General features: G+C 39.4%; 1 protein-coding gene across 5 annotated transcripts in view; it reads left to right on the forward strand.

The window, feature by feature from the left end:
* The first annotated feature begins 284 nt into the window (after nucleotides 1-284).
* The window catches only part of rab11fip1a (RAB11 family interacting protein 1 (class I) a), an 81,738-nt gene continuing 67,100 nt past the window's right edge, over nucleotides 285-14,922 (forward strand). For 3 of the 5 annotated variants that reach the window (XM_051924037.1, XM_028799173.2, XM_051924038.1), the window contains exons 1-2: nucleotides 285-381; nucleotides 2,297-2,802. In XM_051924037.1, the coding sequence (XP_051779997.1) occupies nucleotides 2,453-2,802 (350 nt within the window). In that variant the 5' untranslated portion in view covers nucleotides 285-381; nucleotides 2,297-2,452. Of the gene's footprint in view, nucleotides 487-567; nucleotides 654-2,296; nucleotides 2,803-14,922 lie in introns of those variants that run through there. The other 2 variants (XM_028799171.2, XM_028799161.2) reach the window with 2 other exon arrangements.

Consider the following 14,922-nt stretch of genomic DNA (forward strand, 5'->3'; position numbering starts at 1 on the left):
CTTTTCATTTTAAATGTTAAGTTAGCCTACAGGCTAAATTTGCTATACAGATATATACAGAACTCTTTTCAATTATGAGTTTATGGGCTTTACACAAAAGATGCACTCCTGTCACCCCTTGTATTTGGTAGCGACGTAATGCTCGTTGCCACGCGACCTTTCTCCCTTATCCCTCTACTCCAAAAAGCCCTACCTATCTCAAACCTGAAACAACCTGTTGCTGTTGGCCAATGGGAGACGTACAAAGTGTTGACTGACGGGTAGTTTAACAAATGGGATGCAGCAAGTTAGCTGTTGTACAAATCCACCCCCCTACCGAGTCTGTGGAATGTACGAAGTAGGAAGTTGATAGCCAAAGCTGAACTCACAGACGAACGAGAGGTAACGTATTGGAAACATATCTACAAATAATAACTTATAATTTATTAAGTAATATGAACGACAGGCGTACGCACACGTGGAGCAGAGGTGAGCCATGACTGACAGGTGCATATGACAACAAAGGAAACAAAGCAACCCAATGGCACGACCCTGAAATTTATGTTGTGGTCGCGGGAATGCGATGTTTAGTCGACAGCGGGGAATCACGCAGAAGGTCAGAACAGTGAATGCTGACGGGCGGAGCTCACCTCGTTAGTGGTATCGCCATTAAAGTAATATATAGAGTTCTCTTGTTATATATCTGGTTGAAAAGAAGTTTAGCCAGTAAACCGCGACTCCGTTACGGAATTGCTATTAACAAGAAGTGTTCGGTCCTTTGTTCAAAACTCGTCGAAGCCAGGGTGTTAGCTGTGGAGTTCAGGTCAAGCAGTCCGAAGTTTCTGGTATCGATGAGCAATTTGAGGTTGTGTTTGTGGGTATGAACTCACTTGGGTGGATCGAACAAAAATCTGCTTACCCATTTGAAATATTCATGGTAAAACTACACATACTGGTCGCCCTTTAGGTGTTTTTATGGTAAATTTTACAGCTGAAGTCATGTGTTTGTTGTTTTTTATTCGTTAGGCGTTCTCCATTATAAATTAAGTGCATTGTTTAATGTAAATCACAACTTTTTACACTTTAAACACTCAACTTCGCAATCGAATACTAGTGTCAATGGCATTAGATAGAATTTGTCCCCGGATTTTTTTTTTTTTACAGAATCTCAATGAATAAATTATTATAAAAAAAAAAAGTCTGCTGGGAATATGTATGGAGGAACAGTATTAACAATAAATGTTGACTCACAGCCACATGACAAACATGAAACATTCACAGTCGTGTTCACAAATGAAGTTGAGCACAAATTACAAATGTGCTTCTTAATGAATTCATTTCTAATTCCACTACTGTTTGAATAGTGTATATGTATATATAAGTGCCTCTTTGTTTTACTATATTGATTGTGTGTATATATATATATATATATATATATATATAAATACACACACACACACACACACACATATATATATATATATATGTTATTCCACATTTTTCAATATTTTTTAAAGTCGTTTGTACAGTTTTTTTTTTTTTTTTTTTAGAACCTCATGGTCAGTGAAACAAGTTTACAACTTAAAGAAAATAAAGTAGAAAATAAAATACAGTTACAGTAGTTCTACAAACTGGCAGTTGTGCTTCTTTTTCTGTCTTAAGTGAAAGAGGCCCTTTCTTTTTCATTTGCCTTGCCTGACTTTGATTTTTATTGTTTAGAAATGCAGCATATGCAAAATGTCTTCCTGAGTGTCTATGACTTTGATTTCCTCATCCCAGCAAATGTTTGAAGTATTTAACTGATTGTTGGTGTTTTGTGTTTTTCAGGTGTTATGATCTATTTGAATGTAATAAATGACTTTTTAATAGTAGCTTAACACATTTGCTTAAATATCTTATTTACATCAGTGCATTTTAATTTCTCACTGTAAAATGTTTGTTGTTTTTACATTTAACCACATGGACTTGTATTTATTTTCTATTATTTCTTTCTTTGTCTTTAAATGATACATGTTAGCAAATTGTCTTCAGTTAATTATTTGTACAACCGTGCACCTTGTCACATTTTTCTTGATTTTTTTTTTCTTTGTCTGAATTGTTCTTTTTTCTGTAACTGTTGTGCAATCAGTGGAATCATAGCTGAAGAGTTAATCTTTAAGCCATGATTATAGCAACATATTTTGAGAGAAGTACAAAAAATCCATTGTTTCTACCACTTTGTAAGAATTTTCATTCTTAATGGAAGATTGTGTTCACAACTTTTTCTTCTAACCTTCAATCTAGAAGGACTGATAATGTTAATTTTTTTTCCCCCCAGTTTCTTATTGTTCAATCAGCTTCTGCTGGTCAGAAGAACCAAAGTAGAAGAACTGAGAGTGACACATTCTTCAGAGAGTCCACCAAACACCTTTAACATTTTACAAAACAGGGCCTTTGTGACTGATAGTGTGTCTTACTCAAGTTTTCACCACAGATGTCGTTAGCAGAGCAGAGCCAAAAATGGTTGCCTACCAATGTTCAAGTGACTGTCATTCAGGCACGTGGCCTGAGATCCAAAGGGAAAAATGGCCTCAACGATGCCTACTCAATTATTCAGATGGGGAAAGAGAAGTTCTCCACTTCAGTGGCAGAGAAGAGCTTAACCCCTTTGTGGAAAGAAGAGGCTAGCTTTGAGCTTCCCTTCTTTCACCAAGGGAATGAAAACAAATGTTTTCTCTATGTCATCGTCATGCATAGAGCCCTGGTGGGGCTGGATCAATTCCTGGGCCAAGCAGTCATCAATCTGATGGAGCTTTGTGAAAACAAGAGCCGCAACAAGACAGAGTAAGTCCTGGTGATTTGTATGAAATCTGGTAAAATTCTGAAAGAAAAATAATAGATTGTGATTATTAGTATATTGCACTGTTGTTTAATTTCATAGCAAATAAACATGTTTTGTATCCTTAATGGGAGAATAAACAATGCCTTAAATCGCACTGTGTACTTTGAAAAGCTGGGACAGTTTATCATGCATCGAGACCTGTGGCTGCCCCCTGTGCCGCTCCTCGTGAGTTGCCCATGAGGCAATGATGTTGTTCCTCTTGTGACAACCATTAAAGTAAAATTTTGATATTTCCGACTTTAATGATAATCTCAACAGATTCCTGTAGCCTTTTTTTTATGTTCCCACAACCTGTGGTAAGAGAAAAATTCAAAGCCTTCGACACCAGTACTATTTATCAGGTAAGTTCACTTGTTAGCGGGACCTCTATCAATGCCCAAACCAATCACCCCCCCCCTTCTTTTCCCCAACCCAATTTAATAATGGGGTTCATTGTTGAAAGTTAGGAAAATAACATCTCGAAAATATTCTGGCATGATTCTCACAAGTAAGCCTTACATTTTGCTTGAACGACACCTTGTTTTTATGACTTATATTATGCTGATAGTATTTCGGCACATATTTGTTTGTGTGTGTATTTAACATTGGCTGAGTTACCCGAAGCCCTATTAATACTTTTCTACAAACTACTAAAATTGTGATGTTTCTTTGGTGTTTTACTTACAATACCAAATAATTACTTGCCTCTACCTTGTTGCATCTTGTGATGGGTTCCAGCAAAATATTTTTGAGTTACTTAAACTGGTAATATGGTCTTTCAGTTGATTTCTCTATACTTTGTTGCAATTTATGTTTCAGTTTTTTTTTTTTTTTCTTTCTTTACGTGTTAGAACAGCTGATTAAATACTGACCGAGTCTGCATAGTAATAGTGAAAAGGTTTGATTCCATGTAGAAAAGAACGATACCAGGGGTATGTGATTTCAAGGTCAAATCTTAAATTTCATTGAATTATTAAGCATTTTGTGGATCATGTGTTACATTCTTCCTGTTTGGATAAGTTTTGGTAAATCAACCCATTTAATTTACTGTTTCTCAATGTCTACTCCTATTTCTATAAGTTTGTTGCCATTTAATTGTAAACCTGATGTTTAATTCTCCTTCTAAGGCAATAAATAAAACAATTCCAAACTTTTTCCATTGTGACCTTCAAGGTCTTCCAGATTTCTGCTCGAAACCCCAGAAACATAGACATGTATGTTTACATACAGCATGTATCTAGATTTTAAAGAAGGGTATTGAATAAAGCCATATTTATCCATCCATACATCCATCCATTTTCCAACCCGCTGAATCCGAACACAGGGTCACGGGGGGTCTGCAGGAGCCAATCCCAGCCAACACATGGCACAAGGCAGGAACCAATCCCGTGCAGGGTGCCAACCCACCGCAGGACACACACAAACACACCAAGCACACACTAGGACCAATTTAGAATCGCCAATCCACCTAACTAGCATGTCTTTGGACTGTGGGAGGAAACCCACGCAGACACTGGGAGAACATGCAAACTTCACGCAGGGAGGACCCGGGAAGTGAACCCAGGTCCCCAGGTCTCCCAACTGCGAGGCAGCAGCGCTACCCACTGCGCCACCGTGCCGCCCCGCCATATTTATATTTTTACATATTTTAATGAAAGCTTTTTTTATTGTTAGGGACTCCTGCATGACTGGTAAGTTTAACAAACCTATTTAATGCTGTGTTAAATGTGAGACAAATTAACTCACATTTCATGATGCATTTGCAAATGTTGTGCATTTTTCACAGTACCATATTTCTGATTTTTCTTCTGTTATTGTAACAGCTTTAAAGTCAGAATTTTAAATAGCCTTTTTAGTGTCCGCAATGCCAATTTAACAGAGTTAATATGCAGTCTGCATCTTGTGTGGCTGCTGGCTTAACATGTCTAAAGCAAAGACATAATAAAAATAAATATTAACTTCACCTGTATTATTACGTTTTTGCTGTAACTGTAAAGGCAGGAAAAAGAGAATCTGTGTACAGTTTACCAATATGTTATTCATTGCTCACTAGCTTCTGCCTGCAGCACTTAACTGTTATCCCGTGCTGCTCCATACACCCAATTTGCTGCTTTTCCTGTTTTCTCTTTTTATAATTGTATGTTAGTGTGCATGAGCATTCACAATTTTATCTTCAGTGATAAAATCAAAACTTTTGTCAAATTTGGCAACCCTTCTGCAGATGTGTCTGTTCTCTAGTAAAAATTAAAATCAAGTTTTGGAGCATTATCTTCAGCACCAATCAAGCCACTCATTTTGAAAGCTCTGCCTTAGTTTGTAATCATTGAGTAGTAAATGATGCCTTAAATATATTATCAAAGATGGGTCATGTTCAACTTCCCCATGTTACTAACCATTTAAAAATTACTCATGAATACCCATGATGCAACACTGAATATGTAGTGCGCATAAAGTAGATTTTAGTGTAACATTTAGTGTCCATTAGAATCTTCAGGTAGCCTATGCCATTTGGCTAGGCTTCGGATAGTCTTCTAGAAGTGTATGCCAAGCAGACAAACCAGTCCAAAATTATATTTTAATATTTAATACTTGTATAGTGTTCATCAGTGCCCACATGTTTCACACCCTTATTTTAATGCTTTCACGTATTTAACTTTGAATGCAGTAGTTAATAATTACATTATCTTGTTTGTTTCCTAACCTGCTGGTTTAGGGAAGGTAGTAGTCTTTGTCTCTCAAATGTTTGACACTTATAATTCAAATTAATTACTTTTTTTAATATAAATTTAATTGTACCAAAATGTTATTAGGATATCTAAGCGATACATTAGGCAGAAGACTTTGTCTTTCATTAGGCGTGTGTAGCATGCCTGTTTTAGTAATTTGCTTTACGTAATTGAGACTGAGTAATTTGGAAATTGTGTAGAAGTTGCATCTTGCCATTATTGCCAATAGTTAGGTATCACACACTCTGTTAGTTTTGTTTGGATAAGTCTTTCTGAAAATGACACATTTCCATTTGTCTTGCATTCTTAAGATTTGTATCTTATGTTTAGTTTTAATGGTTACCCTCTGTTAACCCTTATTTTCTTAGAGGCTGACATTACTGTGTCATTAGATAGTTAAGAGTGCAGAATTTTCTTTTTGCTGGGTTATTTTTAATCAATGGTGCACTTTTCTGGATTTGGACACGCAAGATGTGTGTTTTATAACAGTATTTAAGTTTAATAATTCATATTCATGTACTTTGGCGTCATTCAGAGTGACAAGATGTTGTAATGGAAATGGTGGTGTCCTTTGAATATTGATACATGAATACAAGGAAGTGGATCATGTGTGTTTATTTTATTTTTTTTTCCTTTAAGAAGTGAAATTCTTACAGCTTAGGAGAAATTAGGTTCCTATTCAAAAAGCACTGTTTGAAAAAGTTTATTAGGTGCATGACAAGTTGAGAAATGTTAGTTGAGTGACTGAACTGTACGCTCAGTTCTCCATTGTTACCTACATTGACTTCAAAACTTCAAGATCCATTTTTGACTTAATTTCTATGTATTCTAATACCCTTGTTTCAAACAGGCAATAGTGTGAATATTACTTGTGTGTGACTGAAGCAGAAAATGTGATAATTGCCAACTCCGAACATATGGGGTTCAGTGTTCTGTCTTGGCATACCACCTACAGAGAGTTAGATGTTCCTAAGCACCACCTTTTTTATCTTAAATTGTATAGTACTAAAGTTATTAAGTAAAACTAAAGGTGATATTTCTTAATCTGTACAAAAATATTGTATACCAGTAACGGCGAACTGCACGATAACGTGCAGTGAATTCACTTGACTTTCTTTCTCTGTACGTTTAGCATTCATTTGCTCAGAGGTTGATGCGCCTGCTGCTTCCTCAGCAGCTCTTCTTTTCTCAACCCTAGCGGCCCGCTTCTTCTCTTCTTTCATCGCCATCTTTTCACATTAAAACTGATTAAGCAATTTTTTGTGTTGTAATTACTTAGTACATATTCTTTAATTTTTCACTTAAGCTGGCACTTAAGTCTTGAATCTGCCTCAAGAATGATTTAAGATATGAAGAGAAAGGGGAAGTGATGACGAAGATAGTAGGGATGAGAATGGCGCCTGTACGCATGCGCCTCATGGCCGCCCTGCTGCCGAGAGCATAAAGTAAAATAAAAAGAGTAATAATTCCAAAGATGTTTGCTTTTAATATAAAGCTGTAGTGCAAAGTTTCAGTGTTGTATACGTGAACCAAATTTCAGGATACAGGTTATTTGATTTTTGACCTTGACCTTCTTGGATTGACCTTTCACCTTGGAGGTCAATCATAATCCCAAAAACAGATAGTAGACATCGCGTAGTATATGTGTACCAAATTTCAGGTCAATAGGTCAAACGGTTTGTGAGCTACAGGTGATTTAAAATCCTGGACAGACAAACGGACAGCCACGGTAGCGTATTACAGTGACCCCTCGCTATATCGTGCTTCGCCTTTCGTGGCTTCACTCTATCGCGGATTTTATATGTAAGCATATTTAAATATATATCGCGGATATTTTGCTGGTTCGCGGATTTCTGAGGACAATGGGTCTTTTAATTTCTGGTACATGCTTTCTCAGTTGGTTTGCCCAGTTGATTTCATACAATGGACGCTATTGTCAGATGGCTGAGAAGCTACCCAACTTACTTTTCTCTCTCTCTCTCTGTTGCGCTGACTTTCTCTGATCCTGACGTAGGGGGTGGGAGCAGGGGGCTGTTCGCACACCTAGACGATACGGACGCTCGTCTAAAAATGCTGAAAGATTATCTTCACGTTGCTATCTTCTGTGCAGCTGCTTCCTGAAGCGACATGCTGCACGGTGCTTCGCATACTTAAAAGCTCGAAGGGCACGTATTGATTTTTGACTGTTTGTTTTTCTCTGTCTCTCTCTCTCTCTCTCTCCCTGCTCCTGACGGAGGGGGTGTGAGCTGCCGCCTTCAACAGCTTTGTACCGGCGGTGCTTCGCATACTTAAAAGCCAAACAGCCCTATTGATTTGTTTGCTTTCCTTTGTCTTTCTGACAGTCTGTGCTCCTGACGCGCACTCCTTTGAAGAGGAAGATATGTTTGCATTCTTTTAATTGTGAGACAGAACTGTCATCTCTGTCTTGTCATGGAGCACAGTTTAAACTTTTGAAAAAGAGACAAATGTTTGTTTGCAGTGTTTGAATAACGTTCCTGTCTCTCTACAACCTCCTGTGTTTCTGCGCAAATCTGTGACCCAAGCATGACAATATAAAAATAACCATATAAACATATGGTTTCTACTTCGCGGATTTTCTTATTTCGCGGGTGGCTCTGGAACGCAACCCCTGCGATGGAGGAGGGATTACTGTATATAAGAAGATGGATGTTTTAGCAAGGTATGATGGATATTTGTTTTGTGTGTCCTAATTTTTCTTACGTGCGATTTTTTTTTTTTTTTAACTAAATCTATGAGTGATAGTGTGGTTTGATATGGAATAAAAATTAGAAAGTCTTAAATTTTCATACATTTAAAAAAATATAGTTCAGAGCTTGGATTTCATGTGTGATAGAAAGGGGGGATTTACCCCCCAGAGTAACAACAAAAGGGAGGCATTTTAATGACTTTGGGGGTTTTCATTGTGCCGCTTACAAAGAATGATATAATCATTGTAGGCTACCAGATTTATCTTATGTGCACATAGGGATGGGAATTGATAACATTTTCACGATTCCGATTCCATTTTCGATTCTGTTTAACAATTCGATTCTTTATCGATTCTCCTATCGATTCTTATTTTTAAAAAAGGAAAACACACAGGTCGATTAGCTTAGAACTTTGTTTTATATCTTATCTTTGAACAAGATAGAAATTTAGGAGTAGCATGACCTTACAAACCCAACAGTGAGATCTTAAGAGATCCACAGCCTACGGCTCCTCGATGTGGTGTCACGGGGTCCCCAGAAAAAAAATAAAATAAAATAAATATTCTTCTGTAGCAATAACAAAGTATAACATACTGTAAATGATTCTGTGGCAATTACACAAGAATGTCCAGTAACATTTACACTCTCCTTTTTAAAAGTATATATGAGCTGAGCACTCAAAAATAAAACTACATCAGCCAGCAACAAATACAATCAACTCAAGTCCAATGGAACTGTGCACAGTGCAATTCTGCAACCATCAACTATTTTGACAGCTACATCCATGTTGGCCGCATTATCAACAGTGGCTGCCACAACCTTGTCTTTGATACCATACTCCTCCAAGATCTCATCAGTCTCCTCTGCTACAGCTGTCCCTGTCTGTGCCTGGTACACTGGTTTGGTTTTGAGGACTTTTTCTTGATCCTGGCCATTCCTGACATAATGCAGCGTTACTGTGAGGTAATGATCTTGACTAAAACTTGCCCATCCATCTGCAGTGACGGCTGCCTTCAACACATGTTTCAGCTCAGAAATGGAAACGGATGAAACATCTGGTAAGAGGAGAACACGCAAATTTGACATTCCCTGACTTAGCCTACAATTAAACACATTAACTTACCGAAAATCGGGAGCATCTACTGTGGCAAATGGGTGCAAGCCTTTTACCACAAACTTAGTCACTGCTCTGTGACATTCGTCTATCCTGGCCTGTGTCATTTTACTTTTCCCCGCCTCTGTGAAAGGAGAAGCTACCGGTAGACTGCAGCGAGAACTGCCAGCATCTGAGACAGCCAGACTGTCTGTCTCTCTCGTCATGGTCATCTAAATGCAATGCACAGTAATAGCAGGTTTTGCAATAAGGCAAATCGCGCTAACATAATATGCAATGTTAGTTGATTAGTTACCTGCCGTATTAACGGGAGAGGACCTGCAAACGTTACCGCTGCTGCTGGGTTGAGATTCACTAGTCCGGAGCGGATCAAAAACACAACATTTATTTAAGGTTATTGCGTGTTTTGTGTGCAAATGCTTTTGCATATTCGTAGTGTTTCCTCCCTTTGATGAAATATCTACTTTGCAAGTATTGCAAGTTGCCCTGTTGTCATCCTTTCTCGTAAAGTATAACCAAAATTTTGAGCATTTGTGCCGCTTAGGCGCCATATTTCCTGCTGGGTAAATAAAGCTACGCAATGCGGTGACGTCATTCGAGGCGACTGGAATCGATAGGGGAATCGTTTGCAAAAATGGCAAACAATTCCAAGGAATTGAAACAGTGGGAACCGGTTCTCAACAAGAACCGGTTTTCGATTCCCATCCCTATGTGCACATAATAAAACCATTTTACAGTGAGCTCCTGCATAACCAGATGCATAGAAGTGTGTATTCTGTTGTTCCAACTGACCTTCATTCCTCTCTAGAGCATATCTCCATCTCTCTAGGATCTCCTCAACCTGCTCCCTACAGATCACAGTGTCGTCAGCAAACATCATAGTCCATGGGTACTCCTGTCTAATCTCATGTATCAACCTGTCAATCAACATTGCAAATAAAAAAGGGCTCAGAGCCGATCTTTGATGTAATCCCACCTCCAACTTGAATGCATCCGAAAGTCCTACTGCAGTCCTTACCACTGTCACACTTCCCTCGTACATATCCTCTGCCACCCCCGACTTTTCCAATACAATACCACAACTCCTCTCGAGGCACCCTGTCATAAGCTTTCTCCAGGTCCACAAAGACGCAATGCAAGTCGTTCTGGCCTTCTCTATACTTCTCCATCAACAACCTTGGAGCAAACCTTGAATTTGTGGTGCTCTTTCCTGGAATGAAAGCATACTGCTGCTCACTAGTCATCACCTCCCTTCTTAACTGAGACTCCACTACTCTTTCCCATAACTTCATGCTGTGGCTCAACAATTTTATCCATTTGTAGTTACTACAGCTCTGCACATCCCCCTTATTCTTAAAAATCGATACCAGTACACTTCTTCTCCACTTCTCAGGTATCCTCTCAATTTCCAAGGTTCCATTAAACAATCTGGTTAAAAACTCCACTGCCATCTCTCCTAAACACCCCCATGCTTCCACAGGTATGTCATCTGGACCAACAGCCTTTTCATTATTCATCCTCTTCTTAGCTGTCCTTACTTCCTCCTTGCTAATCTGTTACACTTCCTGATTCACTATCTCCACATCATCCAACCTTCTCGCTCTCTCTCATTCTGTTCATTCAAAGTACTCTTTCCATCTGCTCAACACACCCTCCTTGCTTGTGAGTATGTTTCCATCTTTATCACCCTAACCTGCTGCACATCTTTCCCAGCTCAGTCCCTCTGTCTAGCCAATTGGTACAGGTCTTTTTGTCCCTCCTTAGTGTCCAACCTCTCATACACCTCATCATATGCCTTTTTTTTTTTAGCCTTCGCCACCACACTCTTCAACTTGTGCCTTATCTCCTTGTGCTCTTGTCTACTTACTGCATCTCTCTGACTATCCTACTTCTTCTTCGCCATCCTCTTCCTCTGTATACTCTCTTGTACTTCCCCATTCCACCACCAGGTTTCCTTTTCCTCCTCCTTCTGTCCAGATGTCATGCCAAGCACTCATCTTGCTGTCACCCTTACTACTTCTGCTGTAGTTGCCCAGCTGTCTGGCAACTCTTCACTTACATCCAGTGCCTGTCTTATCTCCTCAACCTTGCACTCTTCCTTTTTCAACTTCCACCATTTGATCTTTGGCTCTGCCCTCACTCTCCTCCTCTTCTTGATCTCCAGCGTCATCCTACAGACCACCATCCTATGCTGCCTAACTGCATTTTCTTTCCCCTGTAACCACTTTGCAGTCGTCAATCTCCTTCAGATTGACTCTTCTGCATAGAATATAATCTACCTGTGTGCATCTTCCTCCACTCTTGAATGTATTCCTTTGTTCCTCCCTCTTCTTAAAATATGTATATTCACCACAGTCATGCCAATCCTTTTTGCAAAATCCACTATTATCTGACCTTCATTCCTCTCCTTGACACCTTACCTCCTTATCACCTCCACATCTCCTCTGTTCACTTCAACATGTCCATTGAAATCCGCTCCAGTCACCACTATCTGTCCCTTGGGTACACTGTCCATCACTTCATCCAGCTCGCTCCAGAAATCATCTTTCTCATCCATCAAATACTCAACTTGCAGGACATTCATCATCACACATCCAATTTCCATCTTCATAATCATTACTCTGTCTGACATTCTTTTCACTTCCAAAACACTCTTGACATACTGTTACTTCAGAATAATCCCTACCCCATTTCTCCTCCCATCCACACCATGATAAAACAATTTGAATCCACCTCCGATCCACCTGGCCTTACTCCCCTTCCATTTAGTCTCTTGCACGCACAATATATCAACCTTCCTTCTCTCCATCATATCTGCTAACTCACTCCCTTTACCAGTCATACTGCCAACATCCAAAGTTCCTACCCGTAGTTCCACTCTCTTTACCTTCCTCCTTCTCCTCTAGCCTCGTGACATGTCTCACCCCCCCCCCCCCCCCCGCCCTTTTTTATCCTTCTTTGGCCAACAGTAGCCCAATTTCCTCCAGCACCCTGTTGGCTAACAAGTACTGGTGTCGGCCGTTGTTAACCCGGGCCTGTACCAATCCTGTATCAAAATTTGTATCGTTTGTCTGCATATTGATCTGGCAAAATTTTACACCAGATGCCCTTCCTGACGTAATACTTCCCATTTATGCGGGCTTGGGAATGTGGAAATTTACTTTGCTTTGTTTGCTAACCATTATTTTATTAAAGTTTTACTCTATTTTAAGTTAGCTTTGTAAAACAGTTATTTTGTTAATTACAAATACTGTTCTCTGAATGAGTAACATTAAATCATTGTTTTCCCCACTGATTTTGGGTTTTTATAGTTTGTATTGTCTAAGACCTTATTAACCCCTTATACCCTAAGGGTTTTTGGCATTATTGCACCTAAAAATGAACAGGTGTTATTCTGTTTATGTAATAAAGGAGGTTCAAATTACTAAAACGTAGAGAGTTTAACACTTCAAATTTTTAAAGCAAGTCTTTATTTGAATGAAAGCCTTTGTTTCAAACCAGCATCAAATAAATACAAAAAATTAGGCATCCAAAAAACTGGATTTTATAGTACATAATTAAGCAATTTATGATGCACAACCTTGGAATCAATTTTATTTTGTTACCTAATCTGGCGGCTATCATTGTACCAAGTTTAGATTTCATATTCCATCCCATAGCATTGCAAAGTTCTACGTTTTGGCACGAGGTGTCGTGCTCTATGGAAACATTTGGTGTCCCGTTTTGGAAACAGTTGTTTGCACCTACTGTAAATAATCTCTCAAAACAAGTAGTGAAGTTATATTTTTATTTTTTAGAAAAACTATATATACACACATATAGTCTATATCACTCTGAAGCATTAGTAAACAATTTTTAACAGTAGGTATAATTATGTAATCATCCAAACCTATTTTCCTTCCAGTCCTTGAAAGAATTCTGTTTACCCCTAGACCCATGTAAACCTTAAGTTTTGTATAGCAGATTGGGTTTTTTGTGCTGCTATTCACACATCTTATCCTTCCTTCTTCTGTAGTGCAACTGTAACAGTTTTTAGTGTGTTTTCATTTATTTGTGTAGTTGTTGCTTTTTTATTTGCATTTCACTTCTGGAATAAACTTAAGTACATACATTTTTATACTAGCTTCTTTCAGTGGTAGGGACAATTTGTTTCCTGGCAGTAGTGGACATAGGCAGGAAACCACCCCAGATAGGCCACACATACTCCTAAACCACAGTGGTCAGTCAACCTAAAGTGTACATTTTTGGATTGAAAAGTTGAAAACTGGTATACAGAGAAAGAGTGGAGTAGAACAGTGGCATTTGATTGAAGTGGAGGCTGGAGGGTTCCTCAAGTGAAACTGCAAGTAGCGGTTTGGCATGGCATGATACAAGCACATTTGATCGAAGAGCAAATCCCTGTGAAAGTTTGTGCAGCGTGATTCAGTGGGTACTGGACAGAGGGGTAGTCCCCACATGAAACTCTGAGTGGCTGCTTTGTGCAGCAGAATATAAATACATTCAGTCTAAGAGCAGTCCACCTTGAAAGTTTATGTGACATTATTCAGTGATATTCATTCAAAGGGCGGAGCAGGGGTCCTCGTGTGAAACTTTGAGCGGGTACAGCATAATGGTACTTGGTGTAATGGCTCAGAAAACTAGTATGGGGAGAACGTACAGTAAACAGTGTCTGAATATGGCAATATTCCCTTGATACTTGAACTTTTCTCCTCTTTTACTTGGAAGCCAGTAAACCCAGCACAACCATTTCTTTTGCATCTTGCCTTCAAAATGCCAAGCATCTGAACTGATCTCCCAAAGCATCACTTTCTGGCATTCTTGAATTCTGGGGATTAATTAACAGTTTCAGATGAGCATATAGTTCCACACATGTATATATGTGACACAACACTACAAAGGAAGTTGTCAGACTTGTATTTAGCAGTGTAAGTAAATAACATCTATATATATAATTCACTAAGCCAGGAGACAAGTAGCCGACCATGGAAAGCACGCCGGAAGGGGCGTGGAGACAAGTAGCCGACCATGGAAAGCACGCCAGTAGGGGCGTGGATTATATAATTCACTAAGCCAGGAGACAAGTAGCCGACCATGGAAAGCACGCCGGAAGGGGCGTGGATTCACTAAACCGCCGACAAGTAAGACGCCAATGGCGCACGCAGGAAGGAGCCACGCCCACCAACTCTTAGACCATTGGATACAACGAAAAAATCACAGTCACGCCCACCAACTCGGACGCGACGCCTCGAAAAACATGCCGTCATTTCTGTTTGTCTGTGCCACATTCCACTTGCAGCTCTGAGCTACGTTGACTTTTCATTAGTCAACCTCAGTGGAATCTTGGTTCACACACAGGCAGCGCGAGAGACAGAGCCGCGTGCGCACGCACACACACACACAGGCAACGCCAGAGAGAGACAGAAGCATACACAGGCAGCGCGTGAGAGAGAGCCACGCACACACACAGAGGCAGAGACACAGGCACACACGGGCAGCGCAAGAGAGAGCCGCGCAATCCTTTAAAACTGAAGTTAA

This window comes from Erpetoichthys calabaricus, chromosome 1 (assembly GCF_900747795.2).
Source record: "Erpetoichthys calabaricus chromosome 1, fErpCal1.3, whole genome shotgun sequence".
NCBI lineage: Eukaryota > Metazoa > Chordata > Cladistia > Polypteriformes > Polypteridae > Erpetoichthys > Erpetoichthys calabaricus.